The 24,304-nt window shown below is 54.8% G+C and overlaps 1 protein-coding gene across 50 annotated transcripts in view; it reads right to left on the reverse strand.

The window, feature by feature from the left end:
• The window catches only part of NCOR2 (nuclear receptor corepressor 2), a 241,692-nt gene that overhangs the window by 132,098 nt on the left and 85,290 nt on the right, over positions 1 to 24,304 (reverse strand). For all 50 annotated transcript variants that reach the window (XM_057299563.2, XM_057299562.2, XM_034934806.4 and 47 more), the window contains 3 exons: positions 16,832 to 17,011; positions 11,498 to 11,611; positions 2,436 to 2,492 (listed from right to left, as the gene is read on the reverse strand). In XM_057299563.2, coding sequence (XP_057155546.1) covers positions 2,436 to 2,492; positions 11,498 to 11,611; positions 16,832 to 17,011 — 351 coding nt within the window. The remainder of the gene's footprint in view (positions 1 to 2,435; positions 2,493 to 11,497; positions 11,612 to 16,831; positions 17,012 to 24,304) is intronic.

The raw sequence follows: 24,304 nt of genomic DNA on the forward strand, positions 1-24,304 counted from the left end.
GGCAAGAGGCAGCTTACTGGTGGAGATGTAAAATGGTACGGCCACTTTGGAAAACAGTTGGGCAGTTCCTCAAGGGGCTAAACTGGGTTAACAGAGGATCTAGCAATTCCACGCCTAGGTACACACCCAGGAGAAATGAAGACGTACGTTCACATGGAAACAGCACACTAATGTTCACAGCAACTTTATTCACAATACCCCAAATATGCAAACAATCTCACGTCCACCGACTGATGAGTGGGTAAACAACACGTGACCTACCCCTACAGTGAAATATGATTCAGCCACAAAAAGGAACGAAGGACCGACCCACGCTCGACACGGATGAACCTCGAAAACATGATGCTGAGTGAGAGAAACCAGACACAAAGGACCACATATTGCAAGATTCCATTTATAGGAAATGTCCAGAATAGGCAAATCCATAGAGACAGAAGGGTTTCTTTTTGAGATGATGGAATGTTCTAAAATTGACCGTGGTGACAGTTGCACACATCTGTGAATACACTAAAACCCACTGAACTGGACACTGGACACTTTAAGTGAGTGAATGGCATGCGTGTGAATTGTACCTCAATAAAGCTGTTTACAAAACAAAAAAACAAGCAAGCAGCAGCTGCTGCTGCTGAAAACTTCCCCAGAAATCACTTCCACTGAGAGAAGCACGACCCTAGGCCAGAGCTCACCACTCAGATCGCCCAGGCCCGAGGATGTGCCTGGAGGGGGCAGAGCCCTGAAGGGGTGGGGGAGCCCGGCGAGGTTCCTGAGTCCAGCCAGGTGGGCAGCTGGGCCCTGCTTCTGAGCTGGAGGAGCCCTTGCCATCTCCTCCCTGCTTCTGCCTTCTGAGTGGGCCTGGGAGCCCAGGGCTTGCAGTTCCTGAGTGGCCTCAACAGACGGAGCCCGGGCTTTGGGGAGCTCTCACTGCAAAACTGAGCAGCCTGCAGAAACTTCAGGGGGAGCAGCTCATCACCAAATTGTTCACAACTACTGAGCGCTTCGTAGGGGCCAGGAGCTGCACTAGGTGAGCCTTTAACAGGCAGCACTGCCTTTAACCCTGGGAAGACCCTGGAAGGAGGCCCTAGAGCCTCCGCCTGTCCCAGATGAGAGAGCACTGTGGTACTGGGAGGTCAGCCCCTTTCCTAAGGCCACTTGGCAAACATGCAGTGGAGCTGAGTTTAGATTGAGGCTCTGAAGGTGTCAGACTTCTGTTTCGTTTTTTTATGAGGCAGGGTCTCACTCTATTGCCCAGGCTGGAGTGCAGTGGTGTGATCATAGCTCACCGCAGCCTTGAACTCCAGGGCTCAAGCGATCCTCCTGCCTCAGCCTCCCAAGTAGCTGGGACGAAAGGCGTGCATCACCACACCTGGTGAATTTTTTAATTTTTTGCAGAGACAAGGTCTTGCTATCTCGCCCAGGCTGATCTCAAATTCCTGGCTTCATGCAGTCCTCCTGCCTTGGCCTCCCATAGCACTGGGATTACAGGTATGAGCCACTACACATGGCCGAACGCATAAGCCTTTATCTGCACCCTGGGCGCACTCACACGCACACCCTAGCCCACCATGCACACAGAGACTCTCCCTCATCCGGCACACATGTGGGTAGCATATGCCTTCAGTGCCCACCATGGCCATCCATGCTGACCAGCTCAGTGGGCACAGATGGCTGTGGGGCAGGCAGGGGCTGCAGCCCGTTCTCTGGGGGCTAGGGCTTCTGCATCCACCCATCCTCAGCCCAGGGACTCCAGGAGGCCTGGGGCCTGCTTTCCAGCTCTGCTGCTGACATGGCATCTTTCCGCAGCAAAAGAACACTAGTGACAGCCATCATCGCCATCATCGCCATCATCATCATCACCATCATCATAGCTAATGTCCAGCACTTACTGTTTACAAGGCAGGCGCTGCACCTGATGTTGGAAAAATATTAACACAGCTCCTCCTCACTGTAATCCAGTGGAATAGGTGCTGTTAGGATTCCCATTTTACAGATGAGGAAACTGAAGCACAGGGAGGGTAACAGACCCGCTCAGGGTCACACCGCCATGAAGCGGTGCACCTGGGAGTGGACCGAGATTGTGTGACCCAGAGAACCAGCTCTCCGCGCTCGGCTGGAGCAAGCGCACCGGCCTACAGATGTGTGACTCTCCTCATAGGCCGAGCGGCCGGGCTTCACGGTATGCACAGGAGTGCGCAGGGGGCCCCGCAGGCGCTCGCTGCCAAGACTCCCCACCCCCACCCAGCCCAGCCAGGCCCGCCCACCCGCTATCTGCCGTCCTCTCATCAGGAAGGTGGGTTTCCTGCTTCCTCCGCGGACGCCGCCTGGGCAGCGCTTGGTAATAGATGACTTCCTCCTCCGCCGCACCCTCCCGCCTCCCTGCCCACCTCTCCAGCCACCCCCGCCCTCCCCGGAGCCCCTGACCCTGTACCCCAGCTCACCAGCTCCACCTGGGGCCCCAGGCCTTCCAGAATCCGATGTGCAGCTTCAGCCTTCTTCTGCAGGGTGATGGCGAAGAGGAGGAATTTTTTTAAAAAACAAAAAAACACAGATTATAAATAGAGGCTTCCCGGAGCAGCGGGCACCTGCCCAGCCCAGTCCAGCATGCTGATCCTCAGCATGGGGGAGGGAGGCCCGGGGCCCCCTGCAGGCCCTCCCCAGGCTGGAAAAAAACACAGAGGAGCCTCAATACCCCCACAGCGGCCCCAGCAAGCCAGCCAAGTTTCGATTTTAGCAAATGCACCGGGTCCACTGAAGCCTGCTCCCCGGCAGGCGCGCAGGCCTCGCTCCCCCAGGGCCCAGCGACGTGGGCACCGCTCCCCACCAGCCCAGCCGACACTGCCAGCCCTGAGATGCCTTCCCTCGCCCTGGAAGCTGGTTGGGTTGTCTACAATTACCTCAGAGCTAGTGCAGCCAGCGAGGGAAGGAGGAGGAGGAGGAGGAGGGAGGGTGAGATAGAGGCGCTCGGAGATACCCTTTCTAGGATTCTTGTGTTTCACAATCATGTGATTATTTCTGGGCTGCCCCGGGGCCTCCCCGCCTCCTCCCCACTCACAACTGGGGACTTATTAGGAAAACAGGAACATGTGGCGCAGGGCTCGGTGGCCGCTCCGTCAATAGGCTGGACCTCCGGGCCCCCACCCCGGCCCTCGGTGTGAAGGCAGACATTGTGCCTCGGCCAGGCCCACCAGCCCCCAGCCTGGGACCACCAGGGTCCGCTCAGAGGAGGCCTGGAGGGCAGCCCAGGCCAGCCGGGTACAGGGAGGTGGGGGGCGGAGGGGCTCCTGAAGGTGGCTTCATGGGGGCTGTGGCGGAGGGCAGGGGCAGAATTTGGGTGGGTTTGGGTGCCCCCTGCACCAGGCTAAACTGCGTGTGTGCTGGCAAATGGGTGTTCACAGGCTGGCACGTGGGCGAGCCCCTGCTGTGACTCAGCTGCATTGGGGCAGCCACTCAGCATTTGGCAAGGACTAGGCGGACAGGCCGCAGAAGTCACCATCACCATACTGAAACTGTCCCCAGTGACCCCAAACCAGATTGGCCAAAAGGAGGTGACCCCAAGCCCTGGCAAATGTGGCTGCCAACAAAAATTTGACGCAGCCTTTGCCAAGATCTCCTCGCAGGGCGGAGGTGCCCAGGCTCCCGGGCTGCAGCAGAGAGAGGAGGGCGTGGCAGGCCAGCATCACTCCCCCTCCCCAGCCCCCGGAGAAAGACAGCGGGTATGTAGGTGGGCTCAAGCTGGAACCTAGAGCTGCCTCCGCCTACAGCCCAGAGCCCGGCCCACCAAGAGCAGAGCCATGCTCTTGGCCACCTTCAGGCTGAGCCAAAACCCCGAGACCTGCAGCCTCAAGGTGCGGCTGGGGGCCAGAAGAGCAGGGGAGAACTATTACAGCGATGGTCACTTCTCCGAGCACCTGCCATGAGCCAAGCGTCGGGCATACGGTGTGTTCTTAACATGTCAATTGCGCATAAACGCCATGGGAGGTACAGGCAGGCGTAGCCCCATCTCACAGATGGTGAAACTGAGGCACAGAAACAAAACACAGGGAAGAAGCCCTTCTTATGACCTCCAGGATCCACGGACAGAGGAAGCCAAGGGCCAGGTCCCATGCAGGACCACCCCTAGGCTTGGGACTAGTATTTCCGGTGGATTGGGGCAGACATCACCCGGACAGTCAATGTCCCAGCCACACCCTCGAAGCAGGAAAGAGTCTGCCCTGGGGTACTGAAGATGGGAGAACCCCTAAGCCAGGCCCAGTGAAAGACTGGGTATGGGGTAGCATGGGGGCAGGGCAGCTCCCAAACACTGGGACCTGGGGAGAGACATGGAATGAATGAGACCTGGCCCCTGCCTGGAATAAACCCAAACAATGGCTGTTGGTTAAGAGCAGTAACAGCAGATTAGTATGCTCAGGCAGAGAAAGGTATGTGTGAAAGTGGGGCACAAGTCACTCTCCCAAAAAGGTAACAGGAGGGCTATATAGGCTGGGTTTTGAGGGATGAATAGGAGTTTGTGTATGATCTGTGGGGATCAGCAGCAACTGTCCATCTAGATAAGAGTGATACCAACGGAAAGGGCCAAGCCACTGGAAACTACACGGCCACACAGCTAGCACCTAGAGAGCAGGGAAGACCCCTTCTTCACCTGCCAAAGCCACAGGGAGCCCCACCTCCTCCTGTCTCTCTGGGGTGTTTCCTTCACCTCCTGCCCCCACATCCCCTGCTCCCAGTGTTGGGTTTGTTCCTGCTCCACGGTCTTCTCTGGTCCTGCTTGTCAGCCTCCTGGGGAGGTGGGCCTGTGGGGCCCTGTCCCAAGATGGGCTGGCCTTTCTCAACACACCTGCCCAACATCTGGGAGTCGGCTGTGCTCTAACCCTCAGCAATCTGAGTCTCCTGACTGAGTCTGGCCTCAGTCTCCCCATTCACGAAACGGCCACACTCACCCAGGGTACCAAACTCCCATGACCTCTGCAAGGACGTTCTGCAGGGAGCAAAGTGACGTGCATGTCATCCCTTCCCTCTTTGAATGCAGAGGAGACACCCTCTAGAACGTGGCATGGCTGGGGAACGTGGACGCAGGCCACAGATTCAGCCTCATGCCAAAAATTCCCCCTCACCTCCTCGGCTGCTGTCTTCCTGCCACCCTGAGCACCAAATCCAAACTCCTCGCCAGGGTCAACAGGGTCCCAGCCCTCACAGGACCTTGACCTCTGCTGGCCCCTCACTGTCCCCTGCACACTGAAAGCCACTACTGCCTCTGAGCCTTTGCACCTACTGTTCCCTGCCTGGAATGCTGTTCCCCACATCTTCACATGCTCTCGCCTGCCTCTTGCTCATGTCTTGACTCAGCCTCCCCTCCCCACAGAGGCCTTCCCTGACCCCCCGCAGCAGGGCGGCCCACCTCCCTCGACCACTCTTTTTCCCACCTGGCTGTCTTCACAGCACATGCGGTCAGGGATAAGGGTCTGCGTCCCACTGTTTATCTTACTGGCCACCTCCCCTGATGAGGACTCCATGAGGAGCAAGGTGCCTGCTCTGTTCTCTGCTGCACCCACAGTGCCTGGACAGTGTCTGGCTTACAGTGGATGCTCAGGAATGGTCTAAATACCTGGAAATGGGGTGCAGCTGGCTCCCTCGCTCAGGCGGTCTCTGGGGCAAAGCATTCTTGTACCTGTAGGCTGTCCGGTCCCAGCCCAGAACCCTGTCCTCTCTCCACATCGCTGCAGGCCCAGTGCCTCCCTGCCTCTCCACCAGGACCAGAAGAGGCCAGCACTGGCCACCAAGCTGCTATCGTCCAACAGGGCCCAGCACAGGGTTGAGGGCAGTGGGCACTTTCTCCAGGGCCATGGGGGAAGCAGTCCACATCCCGGATGGGCCTGGCCTTTCCAAGGACACGGAGTCCTCTCTGCCCCCTCCATAGAGGTGGATGAGAGGGCAGGCCCTGTCTCCCTGCTCTCCAAGCCACAGTCAGGATTGCCAAGCCTCCCAGTAACCTGTTTCTGGGGTGCAAGGGCTGCCCCATTTTACAGATGGGGAAACTGAGGCTCAGAGCGGACACTTGGATAGGAGGTCACCAATCCACACAGTTCTAGGCAAAATCCCAAACCCTTCCCACCTGAACCTCTCCCACCTAGAACATTCCCCAACCCCAATATTCCCGTGGCTGATATCTCCACATCTCCTCGGCCCCTTTGGGGGCCACCTCCCGACACTGTCTCCCTGGCTGCCCCTGGTCCTGGCAAACAGCAAGTGCTGCAACAGGAGCTCCTGTCTGCATCTTCCCCGTGCGGGCCCAAGGCCCAGCTTGCAGGGGACGCCAGGACACACTTGTTAGAGCTGAACTAACTCCACCCAAGGGTGGCAGAACTCAGGGACTGCTCCGGCCCAAAGGAGGGCTTCAGGCTGGGCTGCCACCTTCCGGCTGGGAGGCTGGAATTCAGGGGACTCAGCCCCAACCTGGGGGAGAAGGGAAGCAGGCCTTTCTCAATCCCGCTGAAACCCGACTGCCCCCACGCACGTCCTCCCACGTTCCTGGCCTTTGGGGGCCGAGGTCTCTGCTCTGATCGTGGTGGGTGGGGCTGACGCCGCAGGGGAGGTGGCCAAGCCTGAGAGAAGCCACTGCCCAAGCTCACCTGGCTCTGAGAGGAAAGGAAAACCTAGGGACTCAAGCCAATGAGCGGCCCCGCTCACCGTGGCATCCACCCCCTGTAGGGGCTCTCGCCAGCCAACTGAGATCCGGGCAGGTTCTCATTCGAGCAGTGGCACCCCTGCAGAGACTCTGGGTCTGCGTGGCCAGGCCTCCCATGCCCAAAAAGCCTAGAAGCTGTGCTGGGGCACACAAGTCCTTAGTCACCTATGCAGACGGGTGCACGGGAGCACCAGACCCACGTCACCAAGTGCACATGCCAAGATCTAGGAACACGCAAAGACATACACACATGTCCACACATATCAAGGCGCACGCACATACACATGTGCACCCAAGTGAACACATGATGTAACCACACCCACCCCACACCCGCCATCTCACGCACATCCACCTGTACACACATGCACACAGCCTAACGTGTACCCATGTGAACACATGCGTATGCATACAGGTGCACAGATGCACGAATACCTATATACATGCCTCACATGTGCCAATTCGTGGATGAATGTTCACGCATGTGCACACAGCACCCACAGGTATACCTGCACACATACACGCACCCACGTGTGTATGCATGGATGTGTAAGTGCACAGATAACCACAGGCCCCACATGCTGACTCATATACGCTTATACACATGTGCACACAGCCATCCAGAGGTCCACACATACACACATGCCCGCATACACACACCCAAGTGTGCTGTATCAATGCACGAATCACCACATGCTCGTCCCACACAAGCTGACTCTTACTCTAAGTATTCACATACAAGTATGCACAGCCATCCAAAGGCACACGTGTATCTAACACACATACCACACATACATCCACCCGTATACACACGTGTACCCACAGGCACACAAACCACACATACATCCACATGCGGCTCTCCTCTAGAGCACAGAAACAGACCTGACACTGATCACTCCCTAGCCTCTCCCCTGCCTGGAAGCCCCATCCTAGCCCCTTCTCTGCCACACTGGCTTCCTCATCTGCAGATTGGGGGCAGCACCTACTCACCCAAGAAGCCCCGAGCCCCCAGTCCTGCACCCAAGCCCCTCCGCTGGCTGCAGCAGTGCCTCAGGGCAACGGCCTACCCGGAGCTTCAGCTTCCTCATCTGCAAACAGAGCCCCATGCCCATGAGCCCCGTGCAGAGCTCTCCCAGGGTGGGTGACGAGCAGGAAAAGCGGCAGGTCAGAGGACGCGTGCAGCAGCCTCGCGGGGCTGAAACGGACAATCTGAAAGAACCCCTGGACCCTGGGGGCAGTTTTGATGACCAGGTGGCCGGGCATGGAGGCCAGAGGTGGGGGCCTGGCCCAGGATGCTGAGGCCACAGGACGGGGTCTGAAGCACTGCTCTGAAAATCTTCAATCAGGGGGTCTGATGCTGGGCCCTACAAACAAGCATGAGGAGTGCCAAAACCCCCAAAAGGCTCTACTGAATGCTTCACGTTCACGGTGACTGTTGATGGTATTATTCTTCTTTGCCCTGCTCAGTCCCGATCACACTGTGCACACACTGAGTCCTAATCACATCATATAAACTCTTTCCTTTTAAGACGCTTAAACTGGAAGACAAGGACCTGAGTCTTCTGCTGATTTCTGCATTACTCAGCAACTGGGGTTGCCGCTTCCATCAATCCTGCCTCCTCTCCACCTTGTGAATGAGCCATCTACATCTCTATTGGAAGCAGCCTTCTACCTTTCCCCAGTCGACCTAGCTCAAGGTCCGTCTCCTCTATGAAGCCCATCCTGACTGTTCCCCAGTGTCCTGAATTCCTACGGTACCAGCAACCTGTGCTGCACAAATGCCCCTTATGTATCCACACATCGCTAGCGCTGCCTCTGTGTATGTTTTATCCAGATTCCAAGTGCGTGCCTTGTCCCGGAACCAACAGGCTCCTACCTCGTGCCCACCACCTCTGAAGATCAAAGCAGACGCCAGTCCCCTCTCTGGGACTTGGCCTGTGCCATGCCCCCTCACCCGAACGCCCTCCTTCCAGCCCACCCGCTGCCTCCAAGAAGCCTTTCCCAGCACCCACTTCCAGGTCACGCTTCTGCCCTCCTGGGCCCGGGCCACCCCGTCTGCTCCTGCTCTCAGGCTGCAGCCACCCTGCTGGCTGCCCCGCCATCTGTGCACACCTGCCCGGCCCCCGCCCACGCAGGCAGCTCCCAGGAGGCGGGGAGGTGGGAAAAGCCTCGCTCAGCGGGTGCCTCACCAATGTGCTCCGAATGGATAATGAGCCAGACTCCAGCACTCAGAACTGCCAGGCGGGCCCTGCCCGGCAGGGAAGCTGCGTTTTCCGGCTGGCTCGAAAAACAGACCCTTGTCCTCCATCTCTCCAGGAACCAGCAGGGAAGGAAGGCGGATTAAAATTTAATCCTACTGATCCTCCGAGGGGCGGTAAGTCCTGGCTGCTCCTGCCAAAGGCGGCTGGGGGCCTCCCGCACATTAGGCTGCAGGCTTTGGAGGCTCAGAGACTCAGCCCGGGCGGAGGATCCCCACCAGCCCCCATGCCCCCAAACCAGAGGCCTCTTCCACGGGCCAGAGCTGGCCACCCGCCTCCATCTCCCCTCCCTTCCTGCCGCCTGAATATTTGCACAATAATTATTTAATGTGCATCTGCCGTGTGGTGAGCACTGTTTTAGGTGCTGGAGATACCACTGGAAATAAAAGTGGGCAGGAATAAAATCCCTGCCCTTACGGAGTTTCCATTCATAATAAACAGAATAAATAAGTAAAACAGAAATCATGTCCCGTGGGGACAACGGCTAAGGAGAATCAGAAGCCACAAAGGAGGAAAACGGGTGTCATCCTGAAAACTCTTTTTCCTGAAAAAAGGATTTTCAGTGTTAAGTAGAGGGTTGAAACAGGTCTTGCTGAGAAGGGGCCACTTGAGCAAAGATGGAAGTGACAGTATGAGCCTTGCAAGGAGAGGAGCTCCAGGCAGAGGGCCAAGGCACTGCAGCAATGTGCTGGGCCACTGACCTGGCCTCCACAGCTGCTGGAGAGAACCGTGTCTGCTCTCCACCAAGGAACAGAGAGGGCAGGTAGAGGTGACACTCTGAGGAGCCCTGCCCATGTCCCCTCCACTTTGGGCTCCTGGAGCCATCTCAATCTTGGCTCCAAGTCCCAGGCTCAAAGCTCACTTGCTCTGCAATCTCAGGGAGGTCTCCTTCCCTCTCTGAGCTTTGGTTTCTTGATGAGCAAAATTGAGAGAATAATAGTAGTTCTACTAAATGCAAATAGTATTCTATTAAATGCACAAGGTAAACAAACACAAGAAGAAATAAGAGCTATGATAATGACAATTAAATAGCACCAGCTGGCACTTCTTTGGTGCCAGGCACTGTCTGTCCTAAGGGCACTAGGAAATTACCCCTTTAGTTCCCACACCAACTGTACTAGGTGATGCCGTCGTTGTCATTGTTTTAAAGCTGTGGAGCATGAGGCACAGGAAGGTTTAAGTACGACGCTCCAGGGTCACAGAGCCAGGAAGTGGGAGAAATGGGATTTGAACCCAGGATGCCTGGCTGAAGGATGTGTGGCCCCTTGGCTGTCCTATGACTGTTACTAGTGGTGCTTGGGGTGAGGGGTGAGGGTGTGGGAGAGTGAGCCGGGCACACAGTTCCCAGGCCCCAAACAGGCTTGTCTCATTCTGCATGACATCGCTGTTTCTAGAGGTGGAGGCATAGCCAAACAGGTTGATCCAGTAGTTCCCTGTCTCAGGCTGCCACTGCAGGCACCCACCACGTGACTCAAGGCCTCCCCACCCCCACCTCAACTCTGAGCACTGATTGGCCAAGGAAGATATTACAGAAAAGGCAGCTGGGAAGGGTGGCTGGGGCTACGGGCAGGAGGGGAACCAGAGAAGCCAAGGCAGGGAGAGGAGGTTCCTCATCTGTCATGCTTCACAAGGACCAGTCCCTCTCTGGGCCTCAGTTTCCTCATCCAGAAAATAAGGGAGGGGATCAACATCCACAGATCCTGAGTATATTTAGAAAAAGTCCACTGTAAATCATTAAAGCCCAGCTGGTAGTGGCTTGACTGGGAAGATGGGGAGCTTACCACCTCACCAGACACAAGGTTCCACCTTGGGGGTGCACAGACCCTTAGGGTCCAGCCCCTGGAGACACTGCTCTGAGCATCCCAAGCCCCTCCACCAAGACCAGACCCACTATAGCTGCCCCCAGTGGGATCTCCATGGGCCTCCACAGCCTGCTCCAGACTCTGTGTTTCAATCATCTCAAAGGCCCCTTCCAGGGCCCAGTGTCAGTGGAAGCCAGTGCTGAGAACTCAGGCCCTGTGGTCTGACAGCCCACAGGTTCAAATCCAGGTCCAATGCTTCCTAGCTGTGTGACTCTGGACAAGTCACTTAACCTCTCTGGGCCTTAGAAAAATGGAAATGACACCTGTACCTGCCCTTCCAGGACTGACAGGAGGGGCTGCTCCATGAAACCTCACTGCTGCGGTCATAATGTCATTATCTTTTGCCTTAAAGAGATTTCTTCTGCACCAGCACCTAAAGTGGCAGCCCCTTACCCTTGGCCATCAGCTGGACCCTGGTGCTCTCCTGGAGCCCAAAACCTCTGTTTTGTGTTGCATCCTGCTGACCAGCCACAGTCCACACCCATCTGAGTGTCTGAGCAGAACAGCCCAGAGGCCACACCAGGATGGCTTTCCACCGGTCACCTTCCCCCACCCACTCATAAACCCTGCGTCTCTGGGGGAGAGGGTGGCGAGGTCCCCTCCCCACGTAGATGGAAACACTGAGGCCCGATTCATGGTGCCCCCTGTGAAGCGCCTCATGGCCAGCACCGGGGGCAGCAGGCCAGGGCGGGGACACATACCCGGTTCTCGTCGTAGATGATCTGCACCAGGCTGCGGTGCTTCGACTCGATGGGCGGCGGTGACACGGGCTTCTCAGGCTCGGGCGGCTTGGCAGCCTCCTCCTCCAGCTGTTGCTGTGGGGAGAGGCAGAACGTGAGGGATGAGCACCCCAGGGGCGGAAGGAGGGCTGCAGCCCCCAGGGCGCGGGGAGGCCCCCTTGCAGCCGGGGCCACGGCCGCGCACAGGAAGTCAGGCTGCTACCCATTTCCTGTGAGTCATCCCAGGGACTCCGCACCCGGGAGAGGCCCCAGCTCCAGGGCCAGCTGCAGCCTCCAAGCTCCAAAGCCAGGTTCAAATCCTGCCTTCGTGACTTGCCAGCCAGGGAAGCACAGCCAAGCAGCCTCACCCTGCTAGGCCTCAGTTGCCCCATCAGTAAACGGGGCTGATTGCCATGCCGCCATTCTGACTGTGGTGAGAACTGAATGAGTTACACAGGCAGGCACAGTCAGGCCTGCTGCGAGCTGGCATTATTACCCATTACGGTTCCTACAGGCAGCATCAGTGCTAGGAGAGGCTGTGCAGACTCCACAGCTGCACTGGTGAGACTGGAGCCCAACTCCCACTCCTACTTACTGCGTAGCCTTGAGAAGCTCCTGGACCTCTCTAAGCCTTACCTTCCTCTTCTGGAAAATGGGGATAAAAGAGTTACTACTCTAGAGAGCCGCTGTGAGGGTGAAATGAGCTCATGATGCGTGCAAAGCATGCAGCACCTGACACACAGGTGCTCCTCATCACCCCATCATCCTCATCCTCATCACCCCCATCACCCTCATCCTCATCACCCCCATCACTCTCATCCTCATCACCCCCATCATCCTCATCCTCATCACCCTGCTCGTCCTCATCCTCATCACTGTCATCCTCATCACCCCCCTCATCTTCATCCCCATCACCCCCATTATCCTCATCCTCATCACCCTCATCCTCATCACCCCATCATCCTCATCCTCATCACCCCCATCACCCGCATCCTCATCACCCCATCATCCTCATCCTCATCACCCCCATCACCCGCATTCTCATCACCCCATCATCCTCATCCTCATCACCCCCATCACCCGCATCCTCATCACCCCCATCATCCTCATCCTCATCACCCCCATCACCCGCATCCTCATCACCCCTTCAACCTCATCCTCATCACCCCCATCACCCGCATCCTCATCACCCCCGTCGTCCTCATCCTCATCACCCCCATCATCCTCATCCTCATCACCCCCATCACCCTCATCCTCATCACCCCCATCACCCGCATCCTCATCACCCCATCACCCTCATCCTCATCACCCTCATCCTCATCACCCCCGTCGTCCTCATCCTCATCACCCCCATCACCCTCATCCTCATCACCCCCATCATCCTCATCCTCATCTGTCCATGTATGAACCCCCTCCTCCTAACACCATTGGAAAGAGAATCCCACCATGCTGCCGTCTGCTTCATAGCAAGAGGGAGGCTGAAGACCAGAGGGTTTAGGGCACTGGCCCAAGGTCGGATGGAAGGCCAATGCCCCATTCTGCAATGTGACAGGGCATCACAAGTGAGATCAGAACATGGTTCTGCTCCACTTATGACGCTCACACAGCCTGCACATGACCACAGAGCAGATCAGTATGAACCCAAAAAGGTGCCCAAGAAGAAGTGAACACAGGAAAAGCCAGAAAATCCAGGATGCTGGCTTTTACAGACTCCATCGCTGGCGGTTTGAACAGAACTGCCTCAGTCCCACAGCGACCCCTGGTGGTCGCTTCAAGAAGGGCATCAAAATACTCCCACAAAGCACGGAACAAACAAAGCCAAGAAGGGGAAGAAGCCCACAGCCCCGAAAGGGTGGGCAGGAGGGCTCCCTCCAGCTAGGGAAGGTGGCCCTTCCTCAGGTACTAGAGAAAATACCACCTTGGACACCTACAGAGACCCAGCTAAGAGGGTGACTAGCTCTGCTGGGCCTGGATTCAAGCCTGAGCCCCCCGCTCACCAGCTCTGCAGCCTCAGCCAGGGCCCTTCACCTCCCTGACCTCAGTGTGTCTACTTCAGCAGAACCTGTGAGTATATGCCTACCTCATAAGGTTGTTTGGAAGATCAAGGAGATAATGCTGAAAAAACTGCTGCACAGCAGTGACACGCTATAAAGGGCTCTCTAATGCAAATCAAAACCACAATGAGATACCGCTGTACAACCACTAGGATGGCTGGAATCAAAAACATTTTTTAAAGGAAGATAAAAAAGGGTTGGTGTGGCTAGGGACAGTGGCTCACACCTGAAATCCCAGCACTTTAAGAGGCCAAGGTGGGCAGATCACTCAAGACCAGCAGTTTGAGACCAGCTTGGGCAACATGGTGAAAACCCATCTCTACAAAAAATACAAAAATTAGCTGGGTGTGGTGATGCACACCTGTACTCCCAGCTACTCAGAAGGCTGAGGTAGAAGGATCGCTTGAGCCCAGGAGGTAGAGGCTCCAGTGAGCCAAGATGGCACCACTGCACTCCAGCCTGGGCAACAGAGTGAGATTCCATCTCAAAAAAAAAAAAAAAAAAAAAAAGCTGGGGGGCGGTCGGTGAGGATGTGGAAAACCAGGAATCTTCATGCATTGCTGGTAAGAAGGTAAAATGGGGCAGCTGATGTGGAAAACAGCCTGGAAAGTCATCAGCAAATTAAACCTAGAGTTACTGTACGACACGACCCGGCAATTCTGCTCCTAGGTATATACCCATGAGAACTGAAAACAGGTGTCCCAACAAAAACTTGAACACAATGTTCAACAGCAGCACTATTCACAACAGCCACAGCCCAAATGGCCACAGATGATGAAATAAACAAAAGGAGGCATCTCCATACAACGGAATATGTTTCAGCCATAAAAAGGAATGAAGGATGGAGACAAGAGACAACATGATAAACTCCAAAACCATGACACTATGTGGAAGAAGCCAGAAAGGATGCATACTGTGTGATGCCCTATATAGGAAATGTCTAGAACAGGTCAGTCCATAGAGATAGAGAGTAGGGGAACGGGGAGTGGCTGCTTTAGCTCCTATGAGGCTTCCCTGTGGGTTGTTGAAATGGCTGGGAACCAGATAGAGGTGACAGCTGCACAACACTGCAAATGTACGAAATGCCACTGAATTGTGCACTTTAAAATAATTATGCTTGAGAATTTCACTTTTAAAAAATTCCAAAGTGGAATTTAGAGGGGAAAAAACAAACAAACAAAAACCTAACCATTGAGGGCTGCCTTGAGCCACCTGGCTTCCAGCTGCAGTCACCAATGTGTGCCAGTGACCCGCAGCTTCAGCCCCACCCCAGGGCCAGGCCTGGAGGCCTAACGGTGCGGTACCTGGCTGGCCCTGGCAATGCCTGCCCACGCCGCTGGGGCCCGGCCCCTCTCGGGATGCCTGTGCCACCAACATGAGACCTACCCACTGCCCGCTGAAGCCTAGGACAGTTGGCAGAGTCTCCAGGACCGGGTCTCACTGCTGGACTATCCTCAAATCCTGGTTCCCCCAACCACGTGACAGCCATGATGGACCCTTGAAATCAATGCTCTCCCCCTGGAGCGTCCTTCAAAACCCAGCTACCAGGGCACCTCTTCCTGGAAGCCTACTCTCACCAGCCTTCACCCACCTGCCTACAGTGGCTAAAATGAGCCCTTGATCCTCCTTGGAGCCCCTACTTCCTTGTCTGGAGGGCACTAGATATGAGCCTGTTTCTCCCATTAGTCTAGATGCTCCCTGGGGCCCAGTGTCACAATGACTCAATCAACCATTTTTAATGAGCACCTACTATGTACCCCATGCTGCTCAGAACACAGCAGTTAACAGGGAGACAAGGAGAGGACCACTGTATAACAAAGCTGGGTCTATATTAATTCAAATAATGATGTCACCAGCAGGGTGATGAGACAGATCAGTGATCAGAAAAATTTCTTTTTCTTGAGATAGAGTCTCACTCTGTTGCCCAGGCAAGAGTGCAGTGGCAATCATGGCTCATGCAGCCTAAACCTGCTGGGCTCAGGCACTCCTGCCTCAGCCTCCTGAGTAGCTGTGACCACAGGCATGTGCCACCACACCTGGCTAATGTTTTAAATTATTTGTAGAGACAGGGTCTCACTATGTTGCCCACGCTGGTCTCAAACTCCCGGGCTCAAGTGATCCTCCAGCCTCGGCCTCCCAAAGTGCTGGGATTACAGGCATCGGCCACCATGCCCAGCCCAAAGCTTTTCTTTAAAGGCCTAAACAGCAAATATTTTTGACTTTGCAGGCCACACAGGTCTCTGTTGTGATGACTTAACTCTGCCACTGTGGCAGAAAAGCAGTCATATAAACACACATGTGTATACAGATACACAAACAAGTGGTCGTGGCTGTGCCAATAAAACTTTATTTACAAAAACCAGCAGCAGCTAGAATTGGCTGGATTGGCTGAACCCGGGATAGAGGAGGGTTGGGGGTGTGTGTTCCTGTACAAGGCTGACGGTGGCCTCTTGGTGTCAGGGACATCGAGCAGAGACCTGAATGATACCTGGGAGCAAACCATGAAGAGCTGGGAAAAGGCAGATTATCAAGGAATTGTATATTAACTCATATTTAAAACAAAGTTATAAAATGAATGTTACAAATATCTATATCAGCTTTTTCTCCGCTTGTCTTTGTGTGGTTTCAACAGTGACAATGAGGATTTATTTTTAATCTCGGGATCTTGCTCCCTCCTCTACAAGTTGTCCATTTTACAGGCAAGGAAACCAAGGCTCCAAGAGATGAAGGTTCCAGGGCCACACAGCTAGTAAAGAGCAGTTAGGAGGCCAGTCCGTTCAGATTCCAGAGCCAGGGGCTGTTTCCCCACATTACAGATAAGGAAAGTGAAGCATAGAGAAGGGACTGCCCACCCCACGTTGCCTGGTACTGGAAGAAACAGGATCTGAACCTGGACAGACTGGCTAGAAATCCTGAACTTTCACCCTCCATTCTTGTGCTGTCTAATGCGGCAGCCTGTGTGGCTATTCAAAGGCACATTTAATACGTATATTAAATAAAAATTAAAAATCAGTTCCTCAGTCGCAGTAGGCACATTTCAAATGCTCAACAGTGGAACATGGCTATCCTGCAGATACACGGTGTTTCCATCATGGCAGAAAGTTCTGTGGATGTGCTCCTGTCCAATAAACGTAAAGGGCATAAAAACCAGTGAGCATCCAGGAACTTGGGAAGGGCTTGGCACATGTCTGTGACACCGCTGTCACTGCTGCTAGAATGGAGACTCAGAGCAAACACTCCCCTTCCCCCTGCCCATTCACACCTGCTTCTTCTTCAGCTTTGAGATCTGCTGCTCTACCATGGTGATCTCTCGGTCCACGCGGTCCATGTTCTGGATCAGCTCCTCCTTGGAAAGCCGCGGCGGCACCAGCTCCAGCTCAGGGTCGGTGTGCGGGGGGCTGGGGGGAGACACCGGTTCCAGCTTGCCCGTCAGGCTACGGTCCTGTGGCAGAAAAAAAACGGGCATGGAGTCAGCACAGGGGACACCCCCCAGTCTGTACAACCCTGTGATGGTTAATACTGTCAACCTGATTGGATTGAAGGAGGCAAAGTATTGATCCTCGGTATGTCTGTGAGGGTGTTGCCAAAGGAGATTAACATTTGAGTCAGTGGGCTGGAGAAGGCAGACCCACCCTTAATCTGTGTAGGCACCATCTAATCAGCTGCCAGCGAATATAAAGCAGACAGAAAAATGTGCAAAGGCGAGACTGGCCTAGCCTCCCAGCCTACATCTTTCTCCCGTGCTGGATGCTTCCTGCCCTCGAACATCACACTCCAAGTTCTTCAAGCTTTGGGACTCAGACTGGCTTCCTTGCTTCTCAGCTTGCAGATGGCCTGTTGTGGGACCTTGTGATCGTGTGAGTTACTACTCCTTAATAAACTCCCCTTTATGTAATATATATATATTTTTTTCTATTAGTTCTGTCCCTCTAGAGAACCCTGACTAATGTAGTTGCCAACTTTTTGCCTGCTGCCATCCATGTAAGATGTGACTTGCTCGTCTTTGCCCTCCGCCATGATTGTGAGCCCTCCACAGCCACATGGAACTGTGAGTACAATTAAACCTCTTTCTTTTTAAAATTGCCCAGTCTTGGGTATGTCTTTATCAGCAGCATGAAAACGGACTAATACACAGCCCCTCCCCAATACACCCCTGGTTTCCATCCCTGACTCTAGGCCCAGAGCCCTGGACATCTGTCAGGACAGTCCTCACCTGTTCAAGGATCCCATTCCCATCCCAGCCATCACCCATTCTCCAAAATTCAGAGTCCCTTACAGCCTTCAAGATGCGATTCAAATGCTCTTGCTACATGAATGGTTTCCCAGCCTCTCCTCAAGTTGTGAAGTCTTCCAGCTCCCTGTTCCCATAACACACCTCTCTTCTTCCACTTACCCCATCTGTGTGTTCCTCACCAGCCCAAGGAACCAAGACCCACAGCCTCCATTCTCCCAAGGCCTGGCCTCTGCATACCCTCTGTAAACATTCATCCATGAAGCTCAGTCCAAACACGCAAGTTCCAGAACCATGCAGCCAACACACACGTGGCTTTGCAGAAAACATATGTTCCCAAACACACGGAAAAGCCATCAGAACGGGCTACAGTTAAGCTAAAAGGAGTTATCTCAGCAGCAGGGCAGAAGAGGGTATTTTTACTTTCTTCTTTTTATTTGCCCGTTATTTTTTCTGATTTTCTTTCACTGAGAGTCACTCTTTGTGTAATAGAGCTGTTTTTGAAAATGTGCTTAACAACAAAGGAAGCCTGCATTCAGTTATCCATGGACACCTTCATCCCACCAGCTAAAGTCTGGTGCACCCAGGCTGTGCTGGGAACACTCTCAGGATAAGGAGGTTAGAAAACACAACCCAGGCCTCACCTGTGCAGCCCTGGGTTCAAATCCCAGCCCCCTCTGCCACTCTCCAGTTCCGTGACCTTCAGCAGATCATTCAACTGCTTCCTGCCTCAGTTCCCCATCTGCCCAATGGGGAGAACAGTTGGTACCTCCCCGGTCCTTGTGAGTCTTGAATGAGTTAATGGCTCTGAGCCTGGCATACCGTAAGCCTCAATAAATGTTGGCTGGGATGGTGCTCCCCTAGCCAGGCTCCAGAACCCAGCCCCCGCCCTGTGCCATCCTTGGGGCCAAGCCGGCAGCTGCTGGCAGACGAGGCCCAGAGCAGCGCCAGGCCACCACCTCCCCGCCCCCGCAGCAGCTGCACCCAGAGGACACAGGGTGCATTATTCTCCCGACAACTGCAGCCCGGGGGCCACCGAGTGCCCCCCCAACCTCAGGATTCACAGAGGCTGCATCATCTTCTGTCCACTCCTGCCATCCTCAGGGCCTCTGTCCTCCCCTCACCCCACAGAGCCCCAGCAAGACCCACAGGGGCCAAGAGTCTTGGAGTCACATTAGGTTTGCCTCTGGCCTCTGTTACCATGTGAGATGTGGGGGCAAGGACAGCAGGGGCCTGGACAACCCAGTGCTCCCTCCACACACACGGACTCCTCGAGGGAAACAGAGAAAAGGGCTCATATCCCTCAATCGCCCCAATGCAGTCCTCCATGCTCCTCAGGCCACCTCCCCCAGGGACACCTAGAAATCACACCTGGGACCGCTCACAGCTCAGCCTATCCCAGTCCTCTGCACACCCCAAGAAGTGGATCCCACAACAGCCCTCCGAGGGGACTGCTGCTCCATCTCCATTACACAGAGGCAGAAACAGAGCCTGGAGGCCACTGGGGCTGGATGCCAGAGGCCGGCACTTTCCTATAAAGGGCCAGATGGTAAAAATAGCTCAAGCTTTGAGGGCCACAAGGTCTCTGTCTCATCTACTCACCCCTGCCATTGTATTGCAAAAGCAGCCACAGGCAACGGGGAACAAATGGGCGTGGCTGTGTGCCAATAAAACTTTATTTACAAAAACACACTGAGGGCCAGATTTGGAGCTTGCTGGAGTTTGCTGGCCTCCTGCTCCAAGCAATTCACAAATCTTAATCCACGTAACTGTCATAACCACCGTGGGAAGTGGGATTTCTGTTTGACGACATGCCCAAGGCCACTCAGCATCCTACCTTGGAAGGTGCTTGAAGGGGGAGGCTGCAGGGGCTCCCACGTCAGAAATGGCCACACATCTGTTCACCCCACAGAACCGTGGGGCTGAGCCATGTGGGGACCCCACGTGGGGTCCCAGCCACACATCCGTTCACCCCACAGAAACATAGGGTTGAGCATAAGCACCAAAGCAGCACCCCTTCCAGGGACCCAGAGTGCAGGACCTCCAGAAACTCAAGGCAAAAGTGTGTGTGGAAGAAAAACTCCCTAGAAAAAGCCTCAGGCGTGTGTATGCACGTACCAGTGGGTGTGGGGCCCTCACTGCTCCCCAACAGGAGGGCAGGCAGGGGGCCATGGGCATCTGACCCCACCCACAGCAAACCATGGACAGCTCATGCGTCTGGCACCCCCGGGCCTTTGCACAGGCTGGCTCCGCTACCCAGAGTGCACAACAACCCTTCTGTGCCAAGTGACGTGAGACGTCCCCATGCCACCGCCCAGGCCCTCGCTGCGGTCCACCTTGGGTGCTTGGCTGGTCTCTCCCTGCAGCCTATGTCATTTCTTGAGGTTCTTAAGACAAAAGGTGGCAGCAAACATGGCACCCAGAGCCCGGTCGCACAACTGGTGGCAAGAAACATCTCCGCTATCCTATCTCTGCTCTTCCACCTGGACCAAGAAGAGAGATAACAGAGCAAGGACAAGGATGTGGAAGGAAGGGCTATGGGGGCCAGGCCACCCTAAAACTCTGAGAGCAAACTGCTCGTCCCACCTGGGAATAATTCTCCAAAGCAACATTAACAAAAAGAAGGTTTCCATCCCCAGGGCTAACAGGCAGCACCAGGAGTAAAAGCAGCAGCTGGCAACCACTAGCAACACTTGGAAAAGTTGCTGGAAACTTTAAACTCTCCATGGATAAAAGCCGTTGCCTTTAATGGGTTCTTCTTTAAGTTCGGGTTTAGCTTTTATTCGCAGCAAAATTGCACAAGTAAGTCCATCACCTGATGAACAGATAAATAAAACATGGCATATCCATACAAGCAATGTGAAGGGCCGGACGTGGAGGCCGAGGCAGGAGGATCGCTTGAGCCCAGGAGTTCAAGACCGCCTGGGCAACATAGCAAGACCCATTCTTTATTTAAAAAAAAAAAAAAAAAAAAAAGGAATGAAGCACTGACCCAGGCTACCTTGTGGATGAACCCCGAGAATATGATGCTGAGTGGAAGTGGACAGACATAAAAGGCTGCAGAGTGTACAATTCCACTTACAAGAAATGTCCAGAATAGGCAAATCCAGAGAGATGGACAGTGATTCGTGGTTGCCAGGAAAAAGGAGGAGGGGGAAGTGGGGGGTGACATGGTTTGGCCGTGTCCCCACCCAAATCTCATCTTGAATTGTAGTTCCCATAATTCCCACATGTCGTGGGAGGGGCCAAGTGGAGGTCATTGAATCATGGGGGCGGTTTCCCCCGTCCTGTTCTTGTGATGGTGAGTGAGTTCTCATGAGATCTGATGGCTTATAAGGGGCTTTCCCCACTTTTGCTCAGCACTTCTTGCCGCTGCCATGTGAAGAAGGACGTGTTTGCTTCCCCTTCCACCACGACTGTGCGTTTCCTGAGGCCTCTCCAGCCATGCAGAACTGTGAGTCAACTAAACCTTTTTCTATTATAAATTACCCTGTCTCGGGTATGTCTTTATTAGCGGTGTAAGAACAGACTAACACAGGGAGTGACTGATTAATGAGTATGGGGGTCTCCTTTTGGGGTGATGAGAATGATCTAGAACTAGACAGGTGACAGCTGCACAACATTGTAAATGTCCTACAAGCCAACGAGCTCTTCACTTTAATGTGGTTACTTTTTTGTGAACCGCCCCTCAACTGAAAAAGAAGAGGCAAACCCGGATTGCCAAGAGCGCTTCCCCTGGTGCGGGGTTTCCCAGGACGGGGGCTGAGGGAGCCTGGCGGTCAGGCCTGCAGGTGCACTCCTGATGACTGTCCACCTTCCCACTCACCCAAAGCTGCAGGGAACAAAACAACAAACTAATACACCCCGCACAAGTTGCCAGGTGGCAGTGGGTACCTTTTACTCATCAGATGCCCCTGGTGTAAAACTTCAAGCTAGCGTGAAAGAGAAAAGTTTATTATGCAAAACTGAAGACACAGAGGCAGAAAAGCCCCTCGGCTCCCCTGTGCCAGCTCCAGGAAAAAGCAGGGCCCAGCTTCACGCACTCCCAATACACCCCCTACTCCGGCCACAATGACAGGTTCTAGGACAGGCATGGGCCCACTCATGGTGAGGAGGAAAAGCAGTTTGGGGCTAGAAATGCAGAGAGGAGGAGGAAGAGTTCTCTCTTTTTGCTGGCCTTGAACCTGGGAGGAGGAAGGCCTGGAGTCACCGGCTTCCTTCCTGCTAACACACCAAGACCCTGTGAAAGATGGCAGAGCCAAGGGATGAAAAAGGACAGGGTCCTGAGGACATCGTGTCACCTAGATCAAGCTGTACCTGAAGCTAACCAATGCTGGACTTCAGTTATGTGAGCCAGAATTCATGTTTAAATTTGATAGGGGCTGTCTGTCCCCCTTAGGGATTTTCAGAGATAGTGCTATTTGTGACAATTCTAAAGTCCCCAAAACAAAGTTCGGTGAATTCCCAAGGAAGTCTCTGATGCCACAGAACTCCGGAGGCTGAAGAGCAGAGAAGCATCAGAAAACAGGAACACGGTGGGGCAGAGGGGGCACACACAGAAAAATCCCATCAAATTCCTGCCTCAGGCGCCCAGCTGAATTCCACACAGCAGATGCAGAAAACCTCTCAACTCGCTCTCCCAGGCATCTTCCCTTGCTCAGACTTTCCAAATCTCTTCACAGCCTGGAGCAATTACTGCGGCCAGGCTGGCCAGGCCCCAGCACCAAGCTCATCACACCCCCACCTTGTGGTCCAAGCAGAGAGGAGAGAGAGACAGACACAGAGACGAAGACAGACAGACAGATCGAGAAACAGAAATGGACATAGATGAAGACAGAAACAGAGACAGAAAGACAGAGACATGGTGACAGACACACACAAAGAGAAAGAGATAGAGATAGAGGGACACAAAGAGAAAGAGATGGAGAGGCAGAGACACAGACAGAGACAGACACAGAGACTAAGAGAGATCCCAGAGGGCGCACCACAGGCAGAGGCATTCCTGACAAGAAGAGGGAAAGCCAGGCAGGCAGAAAGAACCACAGAGCAACGGTAAGGGACGGAGACCCTCCAGAACCCACAGAGCAATGGTAAGGGATGGAGACCCTCCAGAACCCACAGGCCAGAGCGCGCGGACATGCTGGAGAGGCGGGCAGGCAGCAACTCACCCCTCGGGCCTGCTCTCTGCGCAGAGACAAAACGCGCACCTGGGGGACAACAGCCCACTCAGGGGTTGGTCACCCTCCAAGGCTGGGCCCTGAGCTGCCTGCGCACAAACACATGCACACACACGTGCACATGCACACACACACGCACACACAAACACACACACATGCATATACACACATGCACACACACGCACATGCACAGACACATGCACACACGTGCGCACATAAACACATGTACACACGCGCAACACATGCACACTCACGCACACACACAAACACGCATGGACACACGCACGCACACACAGGTACATGCACGCACACAGGCACATGCGTGCACACACGCACACGCACACACACAAACACGCATGGACACACACACAGGCACATGCGCACATACACACACACATGCGCGCACACACACACTCGCACCCACACACAAACGCACACACACACGCACGCGCGCATGCGCACACACACCCTGGCCTGCTATCCATCCAGGCCCCACTTCAGGGGAGTTGTTCAAATGGAAACATCTCTCCCAGGAGGCTGAGCTAAAATTCTCTCCTGCCTTCTGTAACAACAAAACAAAACAAAAGAGGAGAAAGCAGATTCCAGTGCTAATGGGGGATGCCAGGCAGAGAGAGGAGGGCACCCCACCAGGGAGACCAGAGGGGACCCAGAGCAGCAGGTCAACCTGGAGGCAGGCATGGGGTGCACTCCCAGCTGCCTGGGCCTGAATCCCGTTCCCCCGCGTCCAGCTCGCTCAGCCTGGGGCTGTCTACAAAAGGGGGTCACAGACCCAGCCTCCTTGGGCTGGGAAGAGATCAGGGAATGACACTGGCTGGGCATGACTTGGCACGTGGCAGGCAGTCGGCGCTCACTTAATGGCACCCGCCATCACTGCAGCATTCTTACCACCGTGTGAATGCCTCCTGCGTGCCAGCCTCCTGATAAAGGAGGTGCCTCACCCTAGGGGTCCACCATTCAATCCAATCCGGCCGCACTGGGCAGAAAAGGGGACCCTGTAGGCCTGAGTGGCCACTTCCCTCCCCGGGGCTGTCTCCCAGTCCCCACCGCCCACCCCTACTCCCGCTGCAGGAGGAGGATGGCCTTTGCCCTGAGGCTGCTAAGGAGCTTAGGGTGCCCCAGGGCTGTGCAGGGAGGGGCCCGTGTCACAGCTGGCCGGGAACCAGGCTACAACAAGGATGAGGATGCCACCTGGCCACAGCCCCACCCCGGCCTGGGCAGTCAGACACAGCTGGGTGGCTGAGTGACCCTGGGGGACTGAAGCCTCTGGGGACACTGCCTGCGATTCCCCCACCAGCCCTGCCATCGG

This window comes from Pan paniscus, chromosome 10 (genome assembly GCF_029289425.2).
Source record: "Pan paniscus chromosome 10, NHGRI_mPanPan1-v2.0_pri, whole genome shotgun sequence".
Taxonomy (NCBI): Eukaryota; Metazoa; Chordata; class Mammalia; order Primates; family Hominidae; genus Pan; species Pan paniscus.